The sequence below is a fragment of the Numida meleagris genome, chromosome 7 (assembly GCF_002078875.1).
Source record: "Numida meleagris isolate 19003 breed g44 Domestic line chromosome 7, NumMel1.0, whole genome shotgun sequence".
Classification (NCBI taxonomy): Eukaryota; Metazoa; Chordata; class Aves; order Galliformes; family Numididae; genus Numida; species Numida meleagris.
In genome coordinates this window covers 25,093,721-25,121,636 of record NC_034415.1, presented here as the reverse complement: position 1 = coordinate 25,121,636, position 27,916 = coordinate 25,093,721, and the positions used below count along the sequence as shown (strand labels likewise).

At 40.9% G+C, this 27,916-nt stretch overlaps 1 protein-coding gene across 6 annotated transcripts in view; it reads left to right on the top strand.

Annotated features, from left to right (window-relative positions):
• The window catches only part of GLIS1 (GLIS family zinc finger 1), a 187,937-nt gene that overhangs the window by 68,828 nt on the left and 91,193 nt on the right, over positions 1 to 27,916 (top strand). For all 6 annotated transcript variants that reach the window (XM_021404411.1, XM_021404405.1, XM_021404408.1 and 3 more), the window contains 2 exons: positions 13,688 to 13,886; positions 20,068 to 21,169. In XM_021404411.1, the coding sequence (XP_021260086.1) occupies positions 13,735 to 13,886; positions 20,068 to 21,169 (1,254 nt within the window). In that variant the 5' untranslated portion in view covers positions 13,688 to 13,734. The remainder of the gene's footprint in view (positions 1 to 13,687; positions 13,887 to 20,067; positions 21,170 to 27,916) is intronic.

Here is a 27,916-nt window from a genome sequence, read left to right as displayed (position 1 = left end):
TGCATGACAGACATCATAGTATTCCCACTAGTTAGAATAAAATAAACCTGATGTTGGTGCATACATTCTCCAATTCAGAGAAGACTGCTGGGCTCAACACTCCTAGCTTGCATTCACCTCAGGGTGGTGGTGGGGGATTACTGCCTGTGTTCTCATCAATGTAAGGAAGGATTTAAGCAGTTTACTTTTTTTCTGTACGTGCCTGGTGCTGAGCCTGGGGTTTTTATTCTTTCAATTATGCTCTGTAGCACTTGGAATGCTTAACAGAGCCAGGCACAGGCAGTGCATAGGGATGAGAGCACTGGAATAGAAAAATAAACAGCGGAAACCCACAGCTGAACTACCAGATGCTGGGGTTTGTCAAGAGTTTTTTGTAAGAACACGGGGACTCTGACTGGGGTCATTATCCCCACCAACCACTTGTCAGCGTATGTCCATCTTTTTTTTTTTTCCTTCCACCTCCACCTCTGCATATAAAGTGTCCCTGTCCAACTGTGATGAAACAACTTATTTGTTACTGCTTCCCTGGAGGAGAGAACCCGCAATGTCCACGCGCACACAGAGCTGTGCAGGCTACTGTGTCACTTCTGAGGTCATTGCTGTGGCACAGAGTTTACCTTTATAGAAGAGCAGAGGGAGACAAAGGTCAGCAGGTGTGTGTGTGTTTAGGAGGGACTTGTTTTCCTTCTTTTTGAAAAGCTCTGGTGTGGAAGTGTGAGGGGTTCCCTTAGCTCTGAGTGCAGGTTGCGGGGGCAGAACCTGGCACGTTTGGGTATACAGTTGTCTGCTGCATGTCACAAGGCTGCCGTGTTTGGTCCGTGATGCAGATGTAACAAACACAAAATGACATTTTTGCCAAGGCCGCTGTTGCTGTGCTGAATGACGCTGGCTCACCATTCCTTTCTTCTCTGCTGTTGTACCCAGCAGTCTTGAAGGCTGGAAACTTTCTGAGGCAGAAGTCGTATTTTTTGGTCATTCTGGTACGGAATAACGAGATGATAATTCCTTGTGCTGTGGCAATATTAATAAGTAAGTAGCACGACATGGTAGAAGTGCGCGGTTCTCACGGTATGGATGAAGAACAGTCCGCTCCGAAGGGTGAGGCTGTGCACAGCTCTGGCATATCTGTGTGTTTTAGGCAAACACCAACTGTGTCTTGAAAGAAAAAGCTGAGGCAGCAGCTCCTTTACCACAGCTGCGCCTCAGTCAGGTGGATGTCAGGAAAGAAGCCATGGATGATTCTGAGCAGGCCAGGGTGGTTATTTCTTATGCTACTGGTGGGATCTTCTGCAACAAAGTTCAGAAATGTCAGTGGCCGTTAAAGGGAAAGCAAAACCAGAGCAGGCAGCACACGTGCCTGACAGTGGCTGTGCTGCGTAGCAGGCTGAGCATTGAGGGGCTGAGTCCAGGTCAAGGGAGATTCCTACAAAAGCCAGTAATTGTTTTCTTTTTTCACTTGTTTATTTTCTATGCAGTTAGCAAAACGTGTCTCTTCATTATGTGCGGTGTAACCAGTCATTAGCTGTATATACATGGCTGGGATTTGGTTACACAGAAACAGGATACTTTGCTTTTCCACACTAACTGAGAAGAGGAAAGTGCCCTGACGTATGGAGGATGTAGACCTTGGGAAGGCACTCTTTATTGCAGGGAACTAGTTGCTGGAGCATATGTACAGGTGTTTCTGTAGAGCTTAGTGCTTTCTTAGCATATACAAGTGGATGTGGCAGCAGTGTGACAGCTGACATGTGGGCTTGCCTTTGCACCAAGTTCTGTGCAGTTTTCCCAGCCTAACTCTGGATCCAGGCTAGTATGCCCACACAGGTTAGACTTTCTTACCTGGAGTGGGAAATGTCTCTATGTGATGTTACCCTGCAGCATGAGGACTTGGTAGCTCAAGTCATGACAGCTTAGAGATCCCTGCAGTGGGCTCAGAAGTGGCCTGGATTTGTTGCTCCACCCTTCTTTCCTTGATTTTCTTTCAGGACAAAAACTACCAATGAGTTGCAGTGCAAATAATTCAGACTTGCTTCCATCATGTTAAAAGCAGTGATTATGGAGCTGCACTGCTCTCACATTTTCCTTCTTGTTGGCTGCTAGAATCCACGCAGATGAAGGGCTTTGAGAATGAGAAGGAACAACTTCTGTTTTTTCTCTTTTTGGATGCTTGTGAAGTTTGCCTTTCTCCCGCCTAAGTTAGTTTCTTAGCTCAGAATCGCATGGAGTTTCTGCCAGGTAAATATGGATTTCTGTGAGCCATACCTTGCTCTTTTGGCAATCATTTCAGCTTTAAAAGGCTATGGCTTAGCGTGGGGCTCGGATAACACATGCATTCTGCTTCCAGCTTCTTTAGTTTTTAAACGGCTTCAGTTACTCCCACTCTGCTGCCTTTTGCAAACCAGCCACAGAGTTTAGATGTATTCTGCAGAACTTGTGCTAAACCAAACAAGGCAAACCTAAGAAAGGCTAAATTAAAACAGCAGAAATCTCACACTCAGTGACTCTATTGCTGGAGCCCTTTTTGCCTGTAAACAAAAAATTCAAATGACTGATTTTCCCCCCTCAGTTTCATAAGTGGTTACTGAGCTTCTGCAGTTGCTACATTCCTTAAAAAGTTTTTATTTCTTTTTTGGTCACACGCTGGGGGACTCCATTGTTTTCAGTGGTGCCTATTGAGTTAGGCCCATCGACAGCAGAACTCATTCTAGGTCATTAAGTTTAGAGGCACAGTAGTGTAATTTGGTGACTTTTTTCTGTTTCTTAGCAGAGCTTGCACTACAGTCACGCACGCACAAAACCAGAATAACCATCCTTCTCTCTCCCCCAGACTCCAAGAGATTTAAAGGACCCAGCCAGGCAGCCTCAGGTAAAGCATTCAGAATTTGCTGGCTGAACAAGTGGTTGTACTCTGAAGATAGAGCAGAATAATAACAGTAATAAAAATCTAAGAGAGCTTTGTTTATGCACATATCAAGCAGAAACAGGAAAACTGTTTTGTTGTCTTATAAGTTATTAACGGTTCTAGTATTGTACTGCTCCAGCGTTGACAATTTAACAAGGTTCTCTGGAAGAACTGGCTGTTGTTAAGAAAAGATTCATACAAATGATTCGTGATCTGGCAAATATACTTCACTGTGAAAAAATGAAGCCCAATTAGTCACTGAAGAAAGGTAGGCGCAAAGTCTAGAGTTATCTGCAGAGGGAGAAAGCACCGGTACTTGTATCTTCATCTTGCACACACAAAGGTGGAATGAGAGCCAGTGCCTATGAACTGAAGTCGAACAAGCTCAAGCTATATGAAATTCATGCTGAGAACCATGGAACAAACTGCCACTGAAGCAGTTCTCCATCATTTAAAGATTCTGCTTTGAGATTTGATGTCCTTCTAAAAGATAAACCCTAGATTCAACTGCATGTAGTTAAACAGGATGCAGATATCCCACAAGAAATATAATGCACCAAATGCACCAACATTCTTCCTGGATTCTGTCTGTGAACTGTGTGTTCTTTGGAAGCAGCTCTGTGCTACACATCTGCTACTCGCAAACTCTGTCACCTCACCACAGGCAAGACTAGAGAATAGAGCTGGACCCTGAGACAAAATGATTAATGGATTACTTTCTCACTTTCACTGGATCAGTTAGATCAGCATGTTAGAATGATTTCATGCCCTTCATGAATTTCTGAGAGCTGGGATGGTCAGGGGAAGGAATGCTGTAAATCTGAAGAGTTAGCACAGGAGTCTGGGCAGTGTGCAAGTATGTGCACGTTCATGAAAGTTCTTATTTACTGCTTTGTGCTGTTAAGCGATGAGACCATGGTGGAGGCAACCTCTACCTCTGCATGGATATTTAAGAAGTTCTTCTATACTGACATTTCTGGGCATTTTCCAGAGGTCAGTTTAAAGCAGCAATAATAACCAAAACCAGTTGCGCTATGTCAGACCGAAGGTTCACTAATGTCAGAATTCTGTGTTTTATCCAAGAAAGCAGATAAAATAGCAGGACAGCTATGAGCATAGGTGTACTTACCAACAGGAGCTTTTTATTTGAGTTGTCAGGATTGTGCAGAGAAGTGCGCTCTGTTGTGGGAGCCTACAAAAGGTCTGCTCACTGGCAGTGCAGAAGGGTAAATTCTACTTGAATTAATCCTAAGCATAGTTCTGGTAAAATTGAAAGCAGCATTGCAAATTACTTGATATTAAATATATTATATTTTTGAAATAATGCCAAAATCCTGGCAGAAAGAAATGTCAAACAATGAAAACAGCAAATGAAAAGTAGAAGGGGTAAGCTGTTGCTCTTTTCTGTGTATATTTGGGGGATTGTTTTGTTTGTTTTGAATTCCCCTTTTAGTGGTGTTAATTCTAAGCTGTAAAGAAGCCATTACTGTATTCCGAATTAAGTGTTATGTGAACGAGGAAGCTGTGAAGGTGAAATGGTTGCCTGTTTGTGGTCTTCTTTGTAAAAATTAGTTTACACAAGTGTTGTGTAAGGTTGATTGGGGATGGTTGGTGATATTTGGTGAGTGTGAGAGACCTGCAGTGACTCTGGGTGGGGAGTATGTATGTGAAGATGTCTTCTTGGTAAGAGAATGGAGAAACCAAGTTGTGTTAGGAGAACATGTAGCCTTCAGTGATCTTTGACTTTAATTTTTCATCTATCTAATCTACAGAAAAAGCAGGAAAAAATGCTGGAAAGAAGCTCCAGGTTAGCTTGGAGTGAAGATATTGGTGGAGAAGAGTGACTGATCCCTCTCAGAGTAGAGATTAATTAACACAGTTTGTTAACATTTGCCCTTTCTGCATAACCCCGTGTGATTCTGGCACTGCAGAAGTTAGCTTCTGTAGTGTTTACTGACTCAGTGACTCTTCCAGGCTTCTAAACCTTTGAGCCCAGCATCTTGATGGAAATAATTTTTGTTTTGCTCAGCTGGAAGTATGGGTGGTGGGTTTTTTTCTTTTTTATATACATAGTGCATGCTGAGCAAGGCAGACATAAAATTCCTTGTTGGGGCATAGAGGCGTACATGTTTACACAAGACACATGCAAGGTGCCATATGGCAAAACCCCAGCTTTCATTCCCTGCACATCGTTGTGTTTCCAGTGTTTGGGAGAGCACATACCCCTGTGGAGCCTTTACATGGTCTGCTGGCTAGGAGTTCCATGGAAAAGAGTCTAAATGGACTAAGTAAAATGTAGGGAGTGGAGATCTGGGAGTTTAAAAGTTCAGAGTTTAATAAGTAAATGGGAAAGCAATAACCCACATGCTGCTCATAGGAGACATGCTTTGGCTATTAGTGAATTAGATGAATTGGAAGAAAAAAACAAAAGGAATAGATTTTCTCAAACTGTGCATGTATGGAAAGATCCTGTCTTCTCAGTGGAGTCATATAATTGATGATGAAAGCATGTTTACAATAGGAACAATTCAAGTACCCTCCTCAGAAAATGCGTGAAATTCTGTCTTAAAAGAGTCACTCTGGAGTTCTTTTAACCTTCAAGCCCCGTCTAACTACAGGCTGCTGTGAAAACCCTGGTGGTGTCCATTTAGAGCAACAAAAAAAGCAAAGCACAGGGGACAATGGCATTCTGTGGCATTCTGGAACATGTGGGGGAAGGTGAGGTGTAGGTAGAGAAGGCTTAAAGGTGGCAGTGGAAGAGAAGGTTTCAAACCCAGCTTAGAAATGAAAGGGAAACGGGAGAGAGTGGAGAAGTGGGAAAGGAGAATGGGATCAAGGGCTGTATGTGCATCTCCTTCAAGTGTGTTTGTTCATAAGGCAGCAGAAGCACTCTGCTTGGCAGAGCGAGGAAAATCATAATGATTTATCCTACCTATCAGAAGTGCTGCGAATGAAATCTATTCCATACATAGTCTTGTTATAAAAGGAGGAAAAAGAAATACATCAAATTTCAGTACATTGAGCTTATATTCTCCGAGTGCCCATTAAGAAGGTTTTAGGATTTCCTTTTTAATTAAAGTAATGTTTGTTGAGCTTAATATTTTCCTAAAACATTTATTTTAATGTGTTTTCCCCCTGTTACTAAAACCCAAACTGTGAGGAAGGATAACTGACCACAAAAAGGGCCAGATGGACTGAGCACAATATTTTTCAGATTGCCTGGCAACAGGGAAAAGGTGATTCGAAGATGAAGAGACTCCGTAACAATGAATGTAATGATGAGACCTGTGTTTCATCAGGCTTGGAAAGGTTCTGTTCTGATTGCCACAAAAAGTGCAATGGTCATTTTCAGTCTGCTCTCAGCTTTGTCTGGGGCCATAATTTAGAGGCCTGGGATCCAAATAGGAAGCCAAGAGTGCTAAATTCCAAACTAGACTGTAGTGAAATACTCCTTGTGATAGCAGACAGTTTTTATTTCTCTGACGATCAATTCACTGTTGCCTAAAATGGTTATATTCTTAGACATCTAGAGCATAACTCGGAACGTCAGCTAAGGCTGTGAAGTCCCTGGGACCTAAGCACATGGCATGTGTTCTCCTGAATCTCAGCCATGCTTGCAACAGGAAGTGTTGTGAGGGTCTTTGCTGGAAATCTAAACTCCGTAACATTGCAAACCATTTTAGCAACAAAAGACATAAAATACTGTTAAAGCATTCTTTGCCTGCTTCTGTTGGACTCTGAGATTATTTTAAAATATCATGAAAATATCAAATATGGGAGCCATACCTATGTATGTGCTCAGAGATGAGAAGGTTACACATCTCTGAACTACTGAAATGTTTTCAAATTGATTTAAGTTCAATTGATACAAAGTTAACAATGCTTCTTTATTCTGTAGTGGCAGTCCTGCTCATTCACTCTTATAAAATACCGTGCATAGTCTGCAAAAAGAAATACCACAGAGCAGAAATAAAGTGCAATCCAAATGACTTGTTTTAAAAATAAATTGAACATGAAATAACAAATATAGATGCAGCCAACACTTAGGGTCTAGATTTTACTGAAAAGACACACATGGGTTACATTTATCTTTCACAAGTTTTTTAAAGTTGATGCTCTGCAATTTATTTCACGAGCTGGTTTGTTTTAGTTTACGAGTTTTCTCAGTCCTTCTGTCTTCACTCATACCTCAATGTGAAGGTAAAAAGTAGTATTTCTGTTTTAGGAAGATAAAACAAAAACTTGGAGGAAAGGGTTCTTTCCTTTTTATTCTAATCCTGTTGAATACTGTTGGCTTATCCCTAGTCTTTTGTAGATTTTCATCCCTGATATCTATTTTCACATAGGAACTTCGTATCTATTTTCAAATATCTATCACCTCTGTTCTGATACACAAATGTAGGACAATTTGTTTCTTCGCCTGACTCTCACTATACAGTGTGATGTGCTCTGTAATGAAGAATCTGTTGGTTTTCCCTGCATTTTTCTTGAGGTATTGTACAGGCATTATGAAAAAAAGCAAAGGCAAGTCTCTACCAGCTGTATGAAACAGGCCTTAAAATGGAAACAGAACGTGACTAATTTGGGGTGACCCTGGAATGTGGTGTGAGCTGTTCCATTCATCTTTATGAGACATGAACTCTTGTATGCGTCAGTGGAAATTCAGTGCTGTTGCCATTAACTGCTTCAGTCCTCAGGTAGGGACTAACAGCAACAAAAGAGGCTCAGAGGTCTCTTGACTTGGTTTCTTGGGGAAGGAGTTGTTAGCTTCCTTTGGCCATATAAAAGAAACAAAGCAACTGTGTGGGACAGATGTTCAGTGCTTCTCCTAAGCTGTGTCAGCAGCAGAAAAATTCAGGCCCAAACTCATACCCATTGTGCTTGTATTTCACTGAAAGTGAAGGAGAAACCATGATTTGCACAAGGCCTAGGAAATCTGTATTGTCTTCTTGGTGACACAGTTGGACTTGCTTTCTGAGAGATTTAAGAAAATTACGGCATCTATTTTCTGGACTTTGTGCTACATTTCTGCTCTTCAGGCTCGCTGTTGCGGGAATAAGACAGGCCATCCTGCTTATAACGGACAGTGGCATAACAGGCATTAAAAACTTTGGGAAAATATTGATTTTTTTTTAATAAAAAATGCTGTTTTAGGGATCATTTTGAAGATTCTGTGTTTTGAAATGTTCCACTTGTGTGTTAGAGCCTTCCAGCAGGTAGCATAGTGCTGCACATATTTCTTGCCATTCTTGAATTACTGACTGTGTAGGAGCTGCGGCAGTCACTCCAACCGTGCAGTATTAAGGGTTGTTCAGCACTAGTCACACATAATGGGATGCTGAATATCATCTGGACAGTACCTTCTCTACAATAGCTCATTTTCTTCTCTTTTCTGAAGGGAGCCTACAGGAAAGCTGGGGAAGAACTTTTTATAAGGGCAGGTAGTGACAGGACGAGGGGAAATGGTTTTAAACTGGAAGAGGGTAGATTTAGAGTAGATATTAGGAAGGAATTCTTTACTGTGAGGGTGGTGAGTGAGACACTGGAACAGGTTGCCCAGAGAGGCCGTGGATGCCCCCTCCCTGGAAGCATCCAAGGCCAGGCTGGATGGAGCTGTGAGCAACCTGGTCTAGAAGGATGTGTCCCTGCCTATAGCAGGGGGTTGGAACTAGATGATCTTAAGGGTTCCTTCCAACCCAAACCATTCTATGAGTCTATGATTTTTCTGTGTTGGCACCTTTAGGGTTAATAATTTTCCCTTGCAGGGCTTTGATAGCCTCCTCCAGCACAGATGATTTTCAATTTGTTTGAGAAAATCTGGACCCCTTTGGTCGTTCACTGGCATCACATGACTCGTCCAGCTGCCAGTGGTGGCATTCCATTTCTCAGTGTTGTTGTGGTATATTTTGGACATCACATCCAAACAAAACCGAGAATGGAGAATTTTTTTTTTAAAAAGAAGTAATTAAAGAGAATAAAGCAGTAAGAAAAAAAAAAGCAAATGACCTAAGTTTGGTCTTCACCACGAAACCCGCAATGCTCTGGGGACATCTAAGTATTTTAGGGAAATATTTCAAATCTATCTCTATTTTGAATGTAAGTTGTTTTAATTATACATCATGTCAGTTATTTGTCCATTGGCCTTAATTAGGTAAACTCCGAAGCAACATGTGTTTATTGTTGGATAATTACCCTGTAGATAGCTCTTGCTTTTTTCCCACATACAACCTTAATAGCTAATTTTACCTGCAACAGTGAAACCTTCCTTAACAGTAAACCAGATGCTGCCAAGGAAGGAGGAGAACTACTGCCTTTGAGTAGGATTGTTTTTAATGCCAATCTCATTGTTGCACAGACAGGTTTCCCTTTGTGTGATGTGCTCCTTTCCCCTAGGAGGATTTCTGCAAAAACACGCAGGGCTGACTGCACAGTTGTGAGCAGTGCTTCCTGAGTTGTGTAGACCCATCAAATCAGCAGCACCAATGCTCATGTGACGTAATCTGGCATAACTCCCAACTTAGTTACCCCAGAATTTAAGCAGCAAGATAACCAAAGCTGAACTAACCTGATTACTCATATGGAAGGAATTGCCTGATTGCAGCATTTGCACACTACTGTGTCAGCCTCTTCCATTCCCTTCACGAGTGTTTAAATGTAGAGATATAAATCAAAACTGCAGGACAGAAAAAGACAAAAGTTACCTTGATGGATTCCGCTTCCATGAGATCCTTCTGGAAACCATTCCACTTTTATTAGATTTACTCTCTGTAAATTAGGATTAGTTTTTTATACGGATTTATGAAATAGCTATGGTTCTCCTGAAAGCAGGGTGAACACTCTGGTAAAAGGCAGGGAGTGTGTGCTCTTTTCATCTGGTGTTGGTAAGTTACAGTATGTAGGTTAAAGGCCCCTTGATACCAGTGAAAGAGGAGATGCAGTTCCAGACATGGAAAATGCTTCAATCTCATGTATGCCAGCCAGTGATATTAATATTGCATAAAAAGCCAGTTGTCAAAAGGCCAGATTCCCTTCTCAGTTACGCTGGTGTAAACCAGACATTTTTTCCTTTCTTTCTGGAGACAATGAGTTTGCTTTCACATGTGCTTGAACATTTGAACATTGACTCCAGTTGTCTGTGTTTGGAGACAATCTCTCAGTCCTTGTTCTAGTTTGCTTTGTGGAAAAAGAAGCAAAGTGAGACGCTGGTGTTGCGGGCACATTTGAGAGTGCTTTGGTGCAGGTGTCATGTCACACATGGCACTGATGTGCAAGGAATTTGTAACTCCCGTTAACAAATCTGCGGGGTACTTTGTGAAGACAAGTGTGGGGTAGGTTGTCTGAAATGCACAATTTCACCAATTTAGCATGAGTCTTCTGTTCCTGTGCAGGGAGAAAATGTACTTTCTGATTTGATAGTTACAAGAGAAGATAATTGTTTCTGATGGCATGGGAATAATGTTCACGTTATTCTAGGAAATCTCCATCTTCATCCAAATAGGTATCAGTGTGTGCTACAGTTGATATTGCTGAACGTTGAGTGGAAGATTTGGGTTTCTGTGCTTTGATAAAATGGTGAGATTGATGAAATGCATTTTTAAGAAGCTCTAGTGAATTTCAGACTTGTACCATTTAGAGAATGGAAAAAACCAAAAAGTGCTTTTATTACAGATCAAGTATAAATCAAAAACCTTTTTTAAAAAGTACACAGCATTTTGGAGAGAAGATACTTTATGCAAATATTGCTGGCTGAAAAAGTGAAGAACTGTGACCTGGGTACTGTAGGTGTGACTGATGTACCAACTTCTCTTGGTGGTGTGGCCTTTAAAAGTGTGTAGAGCATCTTTCATCGGTGTTCAGCGGTGTATTTTGATACCCCTTTGGTGTGATCCATAAATGCAGATTAACAACCACATGTCTGACTGTACAGTCTGGCTAGGGAAGAAGATACTACCCTTGAAATGAGTAAATTGTGATGGGAATAAGCCAGGATAGGACTGGAATAAATGTGGAGATGTAGACTCCAGAGGATATAATAATCATTTATGTCCTGATTACAACCAGGGCACAGCTAATTGTCACAAGCACCCACTGTAAGCTGAAAGGCATCCAATGAGATCTTAAACACTTCAGTCCCAAACCACCAAGTACAAATGACTGCCCCGCACAAGCAGAAAGTTGTTGTATTTCTCTGCATCTTCTTTGTGTCTCCAGTCATTTTCAGCAGTCACAGACTGTCAGTGAATCCAAATATCCCTGAATATCACAGTCTCTGAATATGAACCTGAGATAACTGAAACATAGATACTAATTACCATGAAGGAGATTAATGGCCTGTTTTGTATAATTTAAATACAGTAAAATCTCATGCATCTTTCCTAAAATTCTTACATTGCTTGTTTGTTTCTGTGAGATTTTGCTGGCCTTCGATTTCTAGCACTAACCATACACCTTAGTATTATGATTGGAGCTGGGTAGGAAAAACCCTGTATTGTCTTTCCAGTTTTAATGATTCTGCTATCTTAAAAAAATAAAAATCATACAAATAAGTGATCAAGAAGTGTAATGTATCAGCCAAACACTGAGAACTTTTCACTAGTACCAGGGAATTCTATTCTTGAAATGTCACAGTGATGCCCCATGAGACTTGTAATTTGGGTGTCACATGTACCCACTCTTTGCTCTGAGTCTGGACCCTTGCCTGGACTACATCTTTCTCTGCCATGCCTTTCCCTTTACAATGGGGCCGTGAAGCATGATGGGGAAGCTGTGGAGCCTGGCCAGTGGAGGAGAATGGACTTTTGTGCTGTGATCCCTTTCACAATTTCTCCAGTTACTGGAGACTTTTAATGCCTCTCGATGTCACCTGTTTCTTCTCATCTGTACTCACCAAAAACTCAAATGTCATTCTCATTGCTTTCAAAGTGTGCACTGACTGTAACTGTAGAGGACTGCAGCGGCAAGCTCTTCCACTTGCTCTTCATTAGCCATAGGAGTAGCAGCTATACAGAAGAGAAAATGGGGCTTGATGTGTTTTCAGGGTACCTTGGCTCTTGAGGAGCTGTGTCAAAGCAGTCACTGACAAAAAATGAGCATGGTCTCAAATCTAAACTTCATAAACAATGTAACAAAACTGCAGTGATTGGAAAACTTTCTGTTTTGCTTACCCTTACATCATTTATATATTGTTAACTAGACAGAGGGATTTCAGTGTAATTATGTAATACTATACCTATATCAATATCTACCTGCTCTGGGAAATACCACAAATTGTACTGTCAAAATGTCAGAATTGTTCGATGTCAGGGCCAGTGTGGGTTTCCATAGGAGGACCGAGCTCTACAGCGGTGTAAAAAAGGTAATACTCAGAGAGAATGTACAGCTACTCAGAGGGATGCGCTTCACTCAGCCATGGGTGTCTTAAACATCAGGTACTCAGTTTAAGTTACTCTTTAATGTGCCTTCTGAGGTCAAGGGAGAGAGGAAAGCACATTGTGAAGGTGCTTGGGCCCTTCTCAGACACCCATTTTGAGATGGCTGAATGATGTAGGCTTTGTCTGGGTAAAACTCGTAGATGGCAGAGCTATGCCTTGAAACGCCCGAGTAGGGATCAAACATCAATGCTTTTGAGAATGGCTAGTTTGTATGAAACTGAGCACGTATTCTTTGCAGAATTTGAAATAACTGCAGTGCAGTTTGGCTCTGTAATACCCTGACCAAGAGCGCTGGGTATGAGGGGGAAGGAATTACTTTCTGGGCTCTGTATGTAAACTACAGAAATACACTTGCCGTTAGTTTCTGACACCATGACAAAAAAAACCCACCAACAACAAAAAAAACCGCACAACAGATTAGAGGGAGATCTAGTATTTTAAAAGCATGATTCATATACAATAATGAAAACGATGGTAAATGGGCATTGCGTATTTTTAAGCCAGACTCTAAAGGTTAAATGTCTTATAAATAGTTTTATAGTTGCACATGTATGAGTATTTGACTAGTTCCCTAGAGGTAAAAAACAAAACAAAAAGCCCCACCAAAATGAACACACTTGAAATGAAATGAAATTGTTAGTGTTTGACCAGTACAGTCTAGGTTCTGAGTTCCCCCTTTGTCCTTTCTTTTCAACAAAATTATCGTTAATGGATATATTTATACTTTGAAGAATATTGCTATAGCTCTAGTCTGTTTTTCCAAGTCAAGTAAAATGTAGTATTCACCAAAACAGAGCTTACTTTTATTAGTAGTTGTATCATTTATAGGAAAGGGTCATGCTGGAAATTCAGTCACACATATAGGTTGAAGCAAAATTTGGTTTGACCTGGCAGTAAAGGAGTAACATGCCCATCTAAGGTCGTAATTGCAGAGATCATTGTCTGCAAAGAAAATCTTGACTTACATCACTGTTTTCAGAGCTGCACTCCATGAAAATAAAGGGACTCAGAAATATCCTTCCACAAAATCTGGCAGAGGCAAGATTGCACCATAAAAATACACAGTAAGAAAGGAAGTTATCACGCTAAGTTTTTTTTAACTTAAATTATGGTGTAAAATAGCTGCAACAGTGCAAAAAAAAAAAAAAAAGAGAAACAATCATAATTCACAGATTCTGATTCCTTTGAAATTAATTTTTGCTTCTTTGGGAAACCTTTACTTTCCACTGCCATGCCATTTGCAAGAATTTTGCAAGGAGATCCAAAATGAGCATGCCAAGCAGTAGGAAGCATAGAAAGTTCTTAGTTAAAGGCTTATGATCATTTAATTATTATTATTTTTTTTTTTTGACAGTTAATGGTGGCTACAATCATTGTAACTTGATCTCTGAGAAGAAGAACATGATGGACATGGAGATGACAAGTAGCTCTGTACCTGTCTGCAGACAAGGACTGTTCATCCACACAGGAAACCCACTTATGCGAGACCACCCACTGTCCTGTGAGAGATTACTTCATGTTGGTCAGCTGAACCTGACACACTCTGATATAAGGTATCACTGCAAGTTTTATGGGTCTATGTCCTTAGATCTTCTGGAATGCTTTCTTGCTGTTTCTGTTTCCATGTAGCATCCCTGGGTATTCAAGAAGCATACTTTAGGAAGAGTATTTTTGGCTTTTGCCACTTTCTGGAAGTTCTTTGGATTCTTGTTTAACCATTCCACTCATCTGCAGGTTTTCACTGCAGGGATATGCATGTATGCACAGACAACAGTCCAAGACAGATCCAGTAGAAGTCGCTGTATATGCAACTGCAGCCCCTCTCCTTCTCTGTGTGGACTCTACTAACGTGCTCAAAAGTCAAGGAGAGTTTTGCTGGGTGTTTAGGTAGTGTCAGATTTGCCTCCTCTGAACCTCCATCCTCTACTCCAATGCCGTGTTGTTTCAGAATTGCAGCCTGGAAGGCAGAGATGATACTTGCTCCCAAGCCAATGTCTCCCATATGGCAATTTGGCATGTCACCATCAAACCTACAGGAAACCAATGCCACTTTTATTTCTACAGCATTTCCTTTAATGAAGTATTTTCAGTGTTCCCATACAGCCACATCCTTGGCATTTGCTTTTAAGGCTGTAATGTGAAAATTTGGTCTCTGGTTTTGATATATACAGTGTAGTTGGATATGCTATGAACAGAATCTCTATTTAAACATTTGCTATAAATTAATTGTATGAAAACACAGAACTCCATTATTTTTTTGTTGTTGTTACAAATTTAACATTACCAGATTTTAAACAAGTACCCTAAACAGACATCCATTGTGAATAGAAGCCTGCTATAAATTTAAATCTGTCCATCCATTTTAATTACACTGCTTTTTGGCACAGTGTATACTACAGAATAATCTTGACCTTTTTGAAGAGCTGTAGAAAAGAAAAACCTCAATAAAGCAGCAGCCTTTGTCTTAGATACTTGGGATAACTGGCACTCTGCATGGTACTATCAGATCCAAATATCCATGGTCACAGCAAGAGGAAATATGGACTATAGCTTGGTCTTGGAAATCTGTCAGTTTTTATCGTACATATTTATTGTCTTATTTCCCCTTTTCTGCTTACTTCTGGGTTAAGAACATCTGTGTTTTTAGGAAGAGGATACGCAGCAATATGGTAAGCAAGTGGAAAGAGCTGTTTGTTTTTCTGTTTGAAAAGAACAAATAATATCCATGCCGCATAACAAAATATTCTGCAGTTACTACAAAGTAAGATGATGTTGCAGCTGTATTCAAGTGCACTTCCTCCCAGCTTCTTTATGATTCAATGTGGCATTGCCACTTACTACACTTTTTTATCCTGTCAGTATGGACAATTATGAAACAAAGATAATTAGGGCAGGAGCAAACAAAAGGAGGAAGAGAGTAGTACTCTGCTTAGATCTTTTTGAACCTTTTTGTAAAACCTGTAATGAGGAAATGACAGATACCTGCATACCATGGGTCACAGTACCCACCCTTGGAAATACGATTCCCTTCCATTTCTTGTTCGAGAAAGGATTCCCAGAGCAGCATAAAGGATTGTCTACTGCATAATATGAGAAAGTGGCAGGTGACAGGCCAAATTCTATCCTTTTACTTTACAGCACGGTCTAAAACATGGAAGTTCTGCTGCTTGCTAAGCAACAGTTTGGAAATGTTCAGAGAACATCTTGAAGGTCCCTTCCGTTCCTATATATGTTGTTGGTATGTCGTTATCTACTTGTATGTCCATCTGGCCAATATTACCTTTGCCTACCTAAGATTCACAAGGTAATGCCAGTGCCCAGCTATGGACCTCTGAGATACTGTTTCTAATTTCATTACCACACACATGGTACAGAACCAAAACCTTGGCATGTGAGAGAAGGTGGACAGCAGCTGGGATAATTTCTGTTCACAGTGTTTGTGACAGTCAGTGTTTTTGACAAACAAGTAAGGGCTTTCTCTGAAGATCTAGGAATAGGAGAACATAGCTGAGGTGGGGGCAAATGCCCATCATGCTCCAGTGAAGTCAGTGGGAGCCGAGGGTGCTCTGTACCTCCCTAGATTTCAACCTTCCTTCTCTGTCTGAAATAGGAGAGTGAGAGAGCTGGAACTGACAGATGTCAGTGCATAGAAGACAGTGCAGATGGTTTGGTTGTTCTGTCCAGCTCTAGTGACCAGCATGGAAACAAGGAGAGATACAAATTCTGGCAAGTTTTCCAAACTGATCTCTGAACCACTCTGCTTTTCTTGGATATGCAATGTCCAAAGAAAACCCAAACAAATCAGAGAGCATCTCCCCTAGCAATCTGAAATTTCCCTCAGGATTTCGGGTTACCATTGGCTTTGTCTTTTTTTTCCCTCAGTGCACTGAAATTTGTTTTCACCGTCAGCTTCTCTCTGAATCACTTTCTATCATAAACTACGTTCTGGCAATGACTGCCTTAACCCAAGAACCTCGATCCCTCTTCATCCTGGCCCTTTTTTTCCCCATTCAATTAATATCTTTTAAGTTGTGCAGCATAATTGCTGCTGCACGCTATCTGTGAATGCGATGTGTGTGGGACTGGAAAAGTCGTAATACCTTCCTTACCACAACTGGAGTCAGCACTCAGCCGATGTTGGCCTTTTGTCAAATAATCCATTATCAGACGGAGCAAACCCGCCCACACTGTGTTCAGAGCTCAGCATATAAAACCCAGGGAGGACATCGGAGCAGTCAGATAGTGTTGCACAGGGTCTCTAGATGTGCAGCAGAACAATCCCCTCCAGCTTCTTAAAACTGTCAGTTACCACTGCTTGCACATTTACAGTGGCAAGTGAGGGAGTGTCTGTTTGTTTTGTAAATAATCTGGAGATTTCAGATACTGTGGTCTTTTCCTCTGAGGGCGGTATAGAACTGCAGCACTTCTGGCATGGTGCTGCTGGCCTCGTGCTCTGGCTCCAGTTACCACGTAAGGGAGTCTCTTTGGAAGCACTGTGTTTTCCTGTCCTCTGAGAAGCTGCTGTTACCCTGTGAAGGCCTTACACTCGGCTTTCGTGTGCTGAGCAGCAGTACTGTGACCTCAGACTGGTACACAGATGCTCCCTGCAAAGGGATAAATATGCATGGGGTATGTTCCCCTTCCAGCCCACTCCTGTCCATGTTCACTCACCTGGAAGTCCCCAGCGCTGCCCAAGCAGATCGGTGTGTCCACACAGTGCTCTTTATGCTGTCCTGCAATCTGCTGTCCCTCTCGCTCTCGTCTTGGCCATTTGTCTCATATGAATTTGTATTTTTATCCAGAGATAATAAAATCCTTAAGACAACACTGGCTATGTGTAGCAGCTCTGGAGCCCGATCTCTGGCTGTAACAGCAAGATGCCACTGCAGGACCACATAGCGTAATAACACGGTATAAGAGATGCACAGCGTGTTTCAGACACCTTGTCTCCCTCTCACATCAGTTTTGCTTCCCTGCCCCTTCTCCCTGTTCCCCAGGGCTGGAAGAAACTGCAGGGCTTTCCCTAGAGCTGTGATGGTGAAATTCTGCCAGGAATACAGGAATACAGTTTGCTTTCATGCAACTTTGGCATTCAGTACGTCACCACTTGAACATCAGGAAATTGAAACAAAGCCAGATTCTCCCTGCAGAGTTAATAATCGCAGGATATGTAAAGCACTTAATGCTAAGGAGAAAGCTGTAGCTCCCAGAAAGGGGTTGCTTCTGATCTGCACGAGCAGTCTGTACTTAACCATCGTGTAGGCAGAGCATGGATAAGACAAGGCTCTGCCAATGAGATGCTTGAATTTAGTGCCTTCATCTCCTTTGGTTTTGAAATATTATTGGAAAAAGGTTGAAAACTCTCTCTGTGTCTCCTATTCTGTGCTGTAGCTGCATCACAATAATGCAGTCCTGATTCTAAGTAAGGTCTTGTGCTAGAAATGCAGACTGATGTTGGTGGGAATTTGGGGAATGTAGTATTTCTTGGGATGAGGACATCTGTATCCATCCTGCAGGTAGTCTGCAGTGACTCCTGCTTGAACTCCTCACATGGATTTCTGGCAGGATGGGAGCTTTACGTAGAGCTTAATAGTATGACACCAATTATCGCGGGCTGAAATGTAAGGATTGCGTTAGCTTTATGTGATGTGAGAAATGTGTCGTGTTTGTTTTAGCCCGAGGCTTTGGGACCACTAAGCTGTGGTACAAACTGAATTATTTTGAGGAGTTCTCATACAGAAGAAGCTAAATAGTAGGAAATCTCATGCCTGGCATGGTACGCTGTAAAACCTTTCTCAGAAAGCCTTTAAAACAGCACACTTTCTACTGAGCAATGGAGCTACGAGCTAGCAAGGCAGGGTTTCCCAAACATGTGCAGTAAGGGGTTTTTACTAATGCTTATGCCATGTATTTTACAGACATGTGGTTCTGTAAATGTTAAAAAATAACGTATGAATACTGTTCTGTTTTTTTTTAAACTCACCATCTGCAAAACCAGGTGCTTTAAGTTTACCCTGAGACCAACTGTGCAAACCTAAAGGGAGAAATTATAACTAATGGATTATGGAAACCTCTAAAATTTTTAAATGTAATCTTTTTAAACTTCTGGTGGCAAAATACAAGATCTCATTGCTCCATAGCAATGAATGGTGGGGAATTTCATTTCTCTCATGTCCTTAAAGTTTTTTATATCAAGTCCTACTGGCTGCAAACTGTTGTAGCTTAGAAACCTGTCACCAGTGGATGTAATGTTGCCAGCTGTGTGCCTCAGACTGGTATCCTTCTTTGACAGCCTTCATTTGTTGAGTATGAAGTACTTTTGAAGCTTTTTTTTTTTTTTTAATTTATTTTCTAATTGAGCGCTGTTACCAAGGAGGGGTTAGTAGTGGTCCCAGCTCCTTATGTTTGTGGTGCCCTAATGGAAGCAATAGAGATGAAATCATCTAAGTCATAAAATAAACACTGTTTACTCAGTAGCTCTGCAGTTTAATGTATGAATATGTCCACAATATCTTAAGCATACATGTTTCATCCTTTGAAATGTGTCAGGTTTGTCAGCTACAGTGTCACACAGAGTTGCATAATGGCCAGGTTTTCTTCAGCTCTTGTGATAGCATCAAAAAGCATAAAATTCATTTATGTGGAACACTTCAGCATAAGAGCCATAGAGGACCTCTCTGGAGGGTTTATTAGCTCAGGTACAGCTTTCCTGCACACAGATGTGCTGTTTCTTCTTGCAGGCCTGGCACATCGCTGCGTGGTGAAGCCACAGGTTAAACCCCAACCACACTTTAGAGATAGGTTAAGGTACTCCCACTGGTTTTAAGAAACAATAGGCAGTTGGGTCATGCACAGTAAATGTTTAACGCTCAGGTCATATCTTTTTTTTTTTTTTAACTTTAAAGCATAAACCAATTGCTAACTGCTTGGAGGAAAAGGTTAGAAATGTTTCCTGGAAGTTTTACTGAAATGTCTGTGTGGGATTCCTGCTTCCTGAGTGACTGGATTCAGCACACATCAAAAGAGACTGAAAATCACTTCTGCAGAACAGTCCTTTAGCATTTACAGACCTGGGCAGATTATCATATGAAAAATTGGAATGAAGATATATAGACTGCCAGTTTAAATCTCCTGGTTGTGGACTTTTCTTTGTTATCTTTTGGCTGATCTCTCATCAACTCTGGACCACTGGCTGAAATGAGCGATTCTTTATTTGTATGCCTTTTTTTCCTCCACAGATCTTGCTCCTTTTTCAGTGTAGCGAAGCACAGATCTCTGTCACGTGTAAGCAGAATTCTATGGCCTTTTTTGATTTGTCTGAACAAAGTTGCCACGGCATTTTCCCAGTGCGCTCTGAGGAAAATACTGATATTTGAATAATTCAAAAAAGCCCAAAGCTCTCAAACTTCATTCTCAGCTATTGTTTTGCCCGATCTATTATGCATTGAAAACCTAGATTGTGATTGATGAACTGCCCGTAGCAGTGACAGGGAGACTGGCTGTTCTGTGCATAACTCACTGTGTAAAATTAATCCTCTGTAAAACGATGCTGCCTTTACAAGGGTTGTAGAGGAAGCACTGCAGAATTTTTTTGTTGTAATTGCTGCATTAGACAAGCAACATTCAGCGGAGAGCAAGTGCTTCCATTCTCCAGGGCTTTACAAATGTTGTGTCTTGTACAAAAACGATAAATCCTGTGGTAGCTTGTGATGCTTAATACAAACTATATTACAGGTCACCCAGGTTTCAAGACTCAGTAGATTCTGCTGCTCCATGCCTGAATGGAAGTCACCCAGCTCAGCACATTAAACAAGAATGTCCCGGTGATTATAAGGTTCTGTCTGAGGCTTCCACGCATAGAAGGATTACAGAGGGGATGGAGCTGAGAGCCTCCAGTAGTCTGCATCCTGAAATAGACCTAATGAATAATAGCTTCACAAATTCACTTTCTTCCTACTTGTTTAATAATGAACACAGCTCCTCCCCGAGTCCGTTGTCACTTGGCACCCCTCAGCACTCAGCTAGGCTACAAGCAAGCAACCTGAAGAAGAGATGCATCTCTGTTGTGCCGTCTTCAGCTGAAGGAATTGATATTACCGCTATCATCCGCACATCACAGACGTCACTGGTCACCTGTGTGAATGGACTGCGAACTAATTCAGCTGGCATTTCCTCTCATCCCGTGGAGATCAGTCATCACAGTGCTCAGAAATCCTCTCGGCCCCAGTCTTGCTCTCAGCCTGGAAACCCTTGCAGTATTCCCTCCCCTCCAGCATGTCTTGTACCTATATCCACTGAGTGTGACAGAAGTGACTGTGAGCAGATACAAATGCAACAAGTCGAGGAGAATGGAAGTCTCAGCCTTATGATGAATGGTACTAGCATTCCTCATCAAAACACCTCCCACAGCACACAGAAGGTGAGTTTCCTAAAACAAGAACCAGCTGACGATTATTCCTCCACCGCTGATCTTTTCCGACATCATCAAGGGCTGCCTCCCCCTTACCACCTACACCAGCAGCTAAGCCAGACCCAAGGGACGCTGCCTCACTTGCACGCCTCTATGTCTCCGAAATCCCTTCAGCCCAGTGAAGGGGATGAGCAGGACCTCGGCAGTGGCAAACAGGTCTGTCGGTGGATTGACTGTAGTGCCACTTACGACCAACAAGATGAACTGGTCAGACACATAGAAAAGACGCACATTGACCAGAGGAAAGGAGAGGACTTCACTTGCTTTTGGGCAGGCTGTGTCCGCCGATATAAACCCTTCAATGCTCGTTACAAACTGCTGATTCATATGAGGGTTCACTCTGGAGAAAAACCAAACAAGTGCATGGTAAGTCTGGAATATATTTGTTTGAATGGAAGCATATTACTCTGCTCTCTATTTTGCTCTCTCTTCAACCTTATTCTAATATAATTGTTATGCTTTCCTGTAACAATCTGCAGCAGGCTAAAGGAGAATTGAAGAAAACCTTAATGTAGAAGTAAATATTTGAGTAAGAAGTGCTGTAGTTCTTGGAAAAGGGATTCAGTTTCCTTATGTGAGAGTTCAACTTTTAATACAGTGCTTTATTTTTTTAATATTCATTAAAGCATTAATAAAGTGATGATCAAAGCACACAGCAGTCACTTAACGTAAAACAAGTCACCGAGCCTCGGGTGACATTTTTAATCGAGAAACATAAAACACTTCTAATGAAATTCTTTTCGTTCCTTCAGCTGAACAGTAAGCCATAGGTTGGTGAATGCAAAAGTTTAAGCTGGTAGCTTAGAAAAGAAAAATAAATCTGTTAAGTTTTTAAATAGTTAAAAGAATAAAAAGAATATCTTCAAGTACATTTTCAAAGGTTCTTAGGGGCTTTTTTAATTTGTGAGACAGAGCTTTAAAAATAAGTAAAAACCATTGTTCTCTTCTGATCAAGAAGATGTAAACAACATCAGTGTTCCAAAAAGAAGATCTTGGGAATAGCACCATCCCTGCATCTGCCCACCATGATGACAATATGGCCAAACTAAAATAAAAGTTAATGACTTCCATTAAGCTTTCCACATGTTTGAGACAACAATGATATAAGACCCTGACTGAAACAGATGAAGCAAAACAAGTTTGACATAAGCTTCCAAATTGGGCAATGAAATTTGGAAAGTCTTATTTGTAACACCCACATGCACACGCGTGTGCGTGCATGCACTTATACATGCACACACACACAGACAAGTCCAAACAAAGGAAATGTCTATGAATGCAGGTTGTTGTTTGTGATAATTTTTTGACTATATGTCTTTTTTATTGTTTTGATCAGAGAATGATATAATGGAAAATGTTTGTAAGGAAGTTAGATCAAGACAAACTTTTCCATGGCAAGCTGCAGCTTTGTATGGAGCAATAGCAAAGCATGCTTTTATAAAAAGCTTGCTTTTTTTTCATTTGTTCAGGGGATAGCTTGCTGGCTTGCAATGGGTATGGCAGGGAAAAGAAGGAAAAACAAATTCAGAGTTTTACAAAATGTTTCAAGGTGAAAGATACTCTTTGTAAGTGATCAACCCATTATCTTCTTACTTCCATCGATTAAATGAAAAATATTATCTGAAGATCTTCACTGCTCAGTGGATATTCCCACAAGTAATACTGGAAACAATGCAGACATTTAGAGAGCACCACCACATTGTCCAAGATAAAATGGAAAGTCTCTTAAGGCTTACTTATTTATCGCAACTTTGAGTGAATGAACTGACTCGTCGTTTCCAGAAGTAGCTCAATCCCTATTTCAAATACGGATATTTTGAAATGCCTAAAAATATTTTTGTTTTGGTCATAAATCATCCAAGAATAATGAATGTTAGTTGCTTCTTACCAAACAAAAGCATAAGTAGGCTGTGGAAGCTTGCAGATTTTATTTTAGCCTTCTGTTTTGTTTGACTGTTTTTAGCCGTCTCTAATGAAATAGGTCTTCTCCCCACTTTTATCTCACAGTTCTTAAAAGAAATATTTAAACATGAAACCCCAATTAGCTTTACTATAATGCTGAAAGATTCACTGGACTCTATGGGTGAGGGAACTTTTGTCTTTTTCTGCAAAATGCGCATTTGACAGGTATTGTATAGCAGATTTCTAATGTTACATTCCCATAACTACAGGAAACTGGATAAACCAGAGACATTAAATCATGTAACATCCTAGCAAATGCTAAAAACTTCCTTCTTTCAGTTACGTGCATCTGCGTCAAAGAGCTGGCTTTTGATAACATCACAAGGCTCAACATTATGAATAGGTTGGAAAAAACTTTACATCAGCTATTGCAGATAGCCTTCATGATGCAGGTATATAGCCTTGGCATGTAAGCACATAAAGATGTGTAATTCCAGCAGACAGTGTAGTTTTTCCCCTACACGGATCGCCCCTGTCATAATTAGGAGCTTTACCTTGCAGAACTTGCAGTTAACTCTTCTGTTCCCAGAACAACACTCTGTGATATCAGCAGAGTTATCAGCGTATTAATTGTTACAAGCTGGAATCCTGTGTCAGCAAACCTGGATCCAAGTGAGCACATGAAAAATATGTCCTCTTTGCAAGCTTAGTTTTCTAACCCTGGAAAGAGCTTGATCTAGCAGGGACAAGATCCAAAGCTGCAACACAGCTTCTTAAAGTTATTAATATCAAGAGGAGATTATTTGCCCAGTGAATTCCATTCCATTTTGAACAGCGGTTGCTGTGCAGTGTTTCATTGTGCGGTGATGTCATGTCATTTTAAATGATGGCTTTTCTTTTGATGTGGTAATAGTTGTGCTGTTATTCCTGCAAATTAAGAAGGCGATTCATTCTGTGCCTATAGAGCTCTGAGATTTTGTTTCATTTTTCCTGTAGCTCTGTTAAAGTAACTTTACATCTCTTGGTATTTGTAGTGGAGATTTTCTTTCGCTATTCACAATTACCCATTGTAGTTTTTTTTAAGCCCTCGGTTTTGTTCCCCTCGGTAAGATTACAGGCTGCTAGGTACCGAGCTGCTCAGGAGAAGCTAACAGCAAGCAGCACTCCACCACCATACATGAAAGTATTTTTCCATGTAAAATTATTAATTTCTTATGGCAGGCTTTGCTACTATGTACTGTAATAGACAAAGGAATTTTGGAATTCAGGCTACTTGAGAACAGGAAATACATGAGACATTTTGATTGAAAAGTAAATGGTTCACTAAAACTGCAGTTAATCCTTTTATTATCTTTCCAACAGCAGTTTCCACAATACTTTCATGAGGTAAGCTTCCTTCAGTCCAACTGTAACACTCTCATCGTTACAGCTGGTTTAAATTTAGCTGGTCTGCTTCTTTCTTTACTACAGACGGTTGACAAGCAAAACAGTATCTGGTGCAGAGAAGTACTGATGTTGCAGATCCATATTCTGCTTGCTGTATTTCATTGCCAAAACCTGTTCTATGAGTATACTGTTTTCATACTCTGCTAAATATTCTAATTTAGTGGTGCCTTCTTGTCATTGTGTCCCTCAGTTTGGTTTTTCCTTGGGCTCTGCAAGTAGTCTAAAGGAAACTACCTAATCTCTTTGCAATATCCTGTTATGTTTCATACTTAACTCATGTTATTTTAGTTTTATTAAATTTGGGGTTCATCTGCATTATAATCAAAAATATATCCAACAAAAATAATGATGCAATGCCTTTAAGACCTTAACTTCTGAAGATTAATTTCATGCTTTTTGAGATTTGATGTCCCAGACAATTGGAATTTTGATTGTCTGAGACAGCAAAAATTAGCGAGCTTAAATGGTTTTTATTTAAAAAAAAATAGTTTCTCATAGCTGCATCTTTTGCTGTCTTATAGTTCTTCCAATACTTTGGTGGGTAGAACCCTGCTGATCTCTAAATATTGCATCTTTGGTTTAAGCCCCTGCTTGTAAATGTAAATTTAGTTGTCTAGAATTGTTTGATTTAGAAAAATCCAAACATGGCTTATCAGCTTATCCTCTTGCACTTTTGTGGCTTCATAAAGAGCAGCAGATGAAGATCTCATCACTGCATGCTTATGTGTTCGGGAAACTCTGTTGCAGGCCTTCACAGACATGAGTGAAGGTAAATATGTTTACCTTTATGAGATTCCTACATATGCAATTTGCGTTTACAGCAATTGGGTATGGTAACATTTGTGCCATCCGTGAAGGGAGCTGGGCAGTGATAACAGCCATTGTTATTCTTTCCAGTTCATGTGTTTCAAAGAAACAAATGCCTCCTGTGTACGTTTCGGCCCTGCCTATGGCATCATGTTTCTTCATAGGTAAATAAGGCTTTGAAGCAGAATCTTTTCTTCTTGCATATATACGATATATTCAGTTTGGGAATAGTCCTGGTGTGGTGATTTGGGCACTGCATCTGTACGCTGTGAAATTCAGCACTTGTGCTTTTTGCAGTCAACTCTTTTGAATCCGTGAGGGGGAGGCACTAAAGGTACTGTACTGATGACTGAGAAATGATAAGTAACTTACCTAGAGGCACCTTTAGGCAATTCCAGCATACCAGCGCAGCTCCTGTGTTCAAATCACTACATCACACCAACTAACCATTGGCAATTCTACCTGTGAAACAGATCTTTGTACAGATTGCATGAGAGATAGTGGGCCTGCTGTGCTTCCTGTTATTTTCATTGTACACCTCTGACGCAGGTGGTTTCACATGGCATACACCTGTGAAAACTTTCAGCTGAGTGTCAGAAGGCCCCACTGCCTTTGTAACACATCACGAACCGAGGCTTGGTTGTTATGCCTGTGGGCAAAAGGGGCTTAGTGAACACATTAGTGTTACTGCTGCTGAGGAAACTCACGTGGAATCTCAGTTCCCAGTAGATAGCAAGTATTACTCTGTCTGCAGTCAGTGAGGAGCCTGTGTCCAGCAAAGCACGATGGGAGAATACTGAGATCTCAACGGGCTACACATCTTCTGGTGAGTCTGAGAGAGTCCTGCATCTGCAGAGAGAAGAGGTCTGTGTGCACAGGCTTGCATGCTTTGGAGTTCCTTCACCTGAGCAATAAGTTTCCATGCCTGACTCGAGGGAATGTTGTGGAAGTCTGCAAAGTGTTTTCATCTCTTAGTGTGGATGGTGTCATGTGCTGATGCCAAATAAGTGCTTTAACAAAACAATATTAGCCTCACTTTCTTTCCTTTGAAGTCAATAGTAGGAAACATCCATTCTATCAAAGCTGCCTTACCGCAGATCTCTTTTTATTAGGTCTCTCTGATGGCATTTCCCGATACTGTCAAGGAACTGCACCATTAAAAACACTGTGATTAGAGGAGAAGTAGGCAGCAATGCAGTGGTTTGGTGAAAATACAGTGTTTATTTGTCTATGAAACCCACTACAGATTGCAGGGCAGTGCAAATGGCTTTAAACACGCACCAACACTGGAGGGCAGGCTGTTAAATGGCTTCAGACTTGTCACCATGTCAGTTTACCACCAGCAGCTGGTGAATTTGAATTCTTGCCTGTCCACAGCAGAGCTCCAGCCTAGCAGATCTTGCGGTTTGCTCTGTGACTGGGCTTGTCCCGTGTTTCACTGCAGTAGAACAAGAACGTAAACTGTAGTTCTTCATGCAGACCGGAAGCGTAGTGCAGCAGTGCCGTCCAGGGTGATGGTCCCTTCAGGGGCTCCACGTCTGCCTGCTGGAGTGGAGCTGCTGATGTTTTCCCCGCGGGATTATCAGCTTCCCGCCATGAGCACTGGGAAGGACTTTAGGACATTCTGTGAAGTGCTTCTGCTTTATTGCAGTGATAGAGCAGGGTGCTGGATACTGGGCTCGGACCAAGCGCAGCGGCTCTTTCTCTTCTTTTGCAGTGGTTTGATATGGGGGAGGTCTTGCTGTGTACTCTCAGACTTTTGGTTCACATAAACCTACATAAATACAAAGGAAGTATACTGTGACTACTGCTGCCATCACCTAGAATGCTATTAAAGTTGCGTGCCTTAAAAATCTCAAGCAGAATACTGAAGAGATCTGAAAATGGAATATGTTATTAGAGGTATAGCATGGGAATTCCACGGAGGGGGCTTTCAAATACGTACTTCTTTAGCTTACAAGAGAATCTAGTTCCATCAGGTTTTATTTAATTTGACTTGATAAATGATTCAGTAATTGGGAGCCTGGTTAAAACATAATAATTCTTTTTGATGACAGTTTTCCTGGTATATTGATGTGGAGCCAATGGCTGCTTGTAGATACTGTTGTTCATTCTTTTAAGTGAGGTAAAGCAGTGACATCACCACGACATAGTGAATACTCACTCTATGAAACTCACAGCCATAGGATATAATGAAATTATTTAGCACTGTTGTGGTTTCTCACAGCACTGGATAATTTCTACTATTAGAAGTGAGTATATCCTCAAGCTAAGGTGTCAGGACAGAGCAGAAGAGTGGTTTAGGTGGACTTGTGGCACGAGGATGGATGTTTATTTCCATGTTCCACATCAGAACTTCTTCTAGATACTCTAAGCCAATTATTTCAAACCAGTAGCAGAATCATTGCAAAACAGTTTTGAGTGGAAAATCATTAGTGAAGCTGGATCACATTCATTTTGGAAAACAAAATGATAGGGGAACAGGGAATGGGACTGGAGGATTTTGTTACTAGTGGCATTTTTTAAACAGTGTACTATTTTGGAAATAATGAAACATTTCTGTAATTTAACTCATATTTTTTGACTTTCCATTTCAGAATGAAAAGTATTAAACAAAGAAGCTTTTTAGGTTGTGTAAAACCTCTCCCTCTTTGATTTATTTAGTGTTTTTATTTCATTAGAGCAGTCCCCAAACAATTGTATTTCAGCTCGTCCTGAACTGATTTCTTCTCTCTTCATTCTTCAGCATTTTGATTTGTCTGATGAAAAAAATGTATTTTTAGCATTAGGAACCACTTGCCCCCAAAGCAGCAGAGGTTTGTCAGAAACCTAAACACTAAGCTTTTGACAAACACCCAACAACGGTCTGATAGACAGAGATGACTCTAAAGAAACATTTTTCTATTAGAAATGGTTCCGCATGGTGACTGCAGAGCTTGGCTTACGGTGGCATAGAGG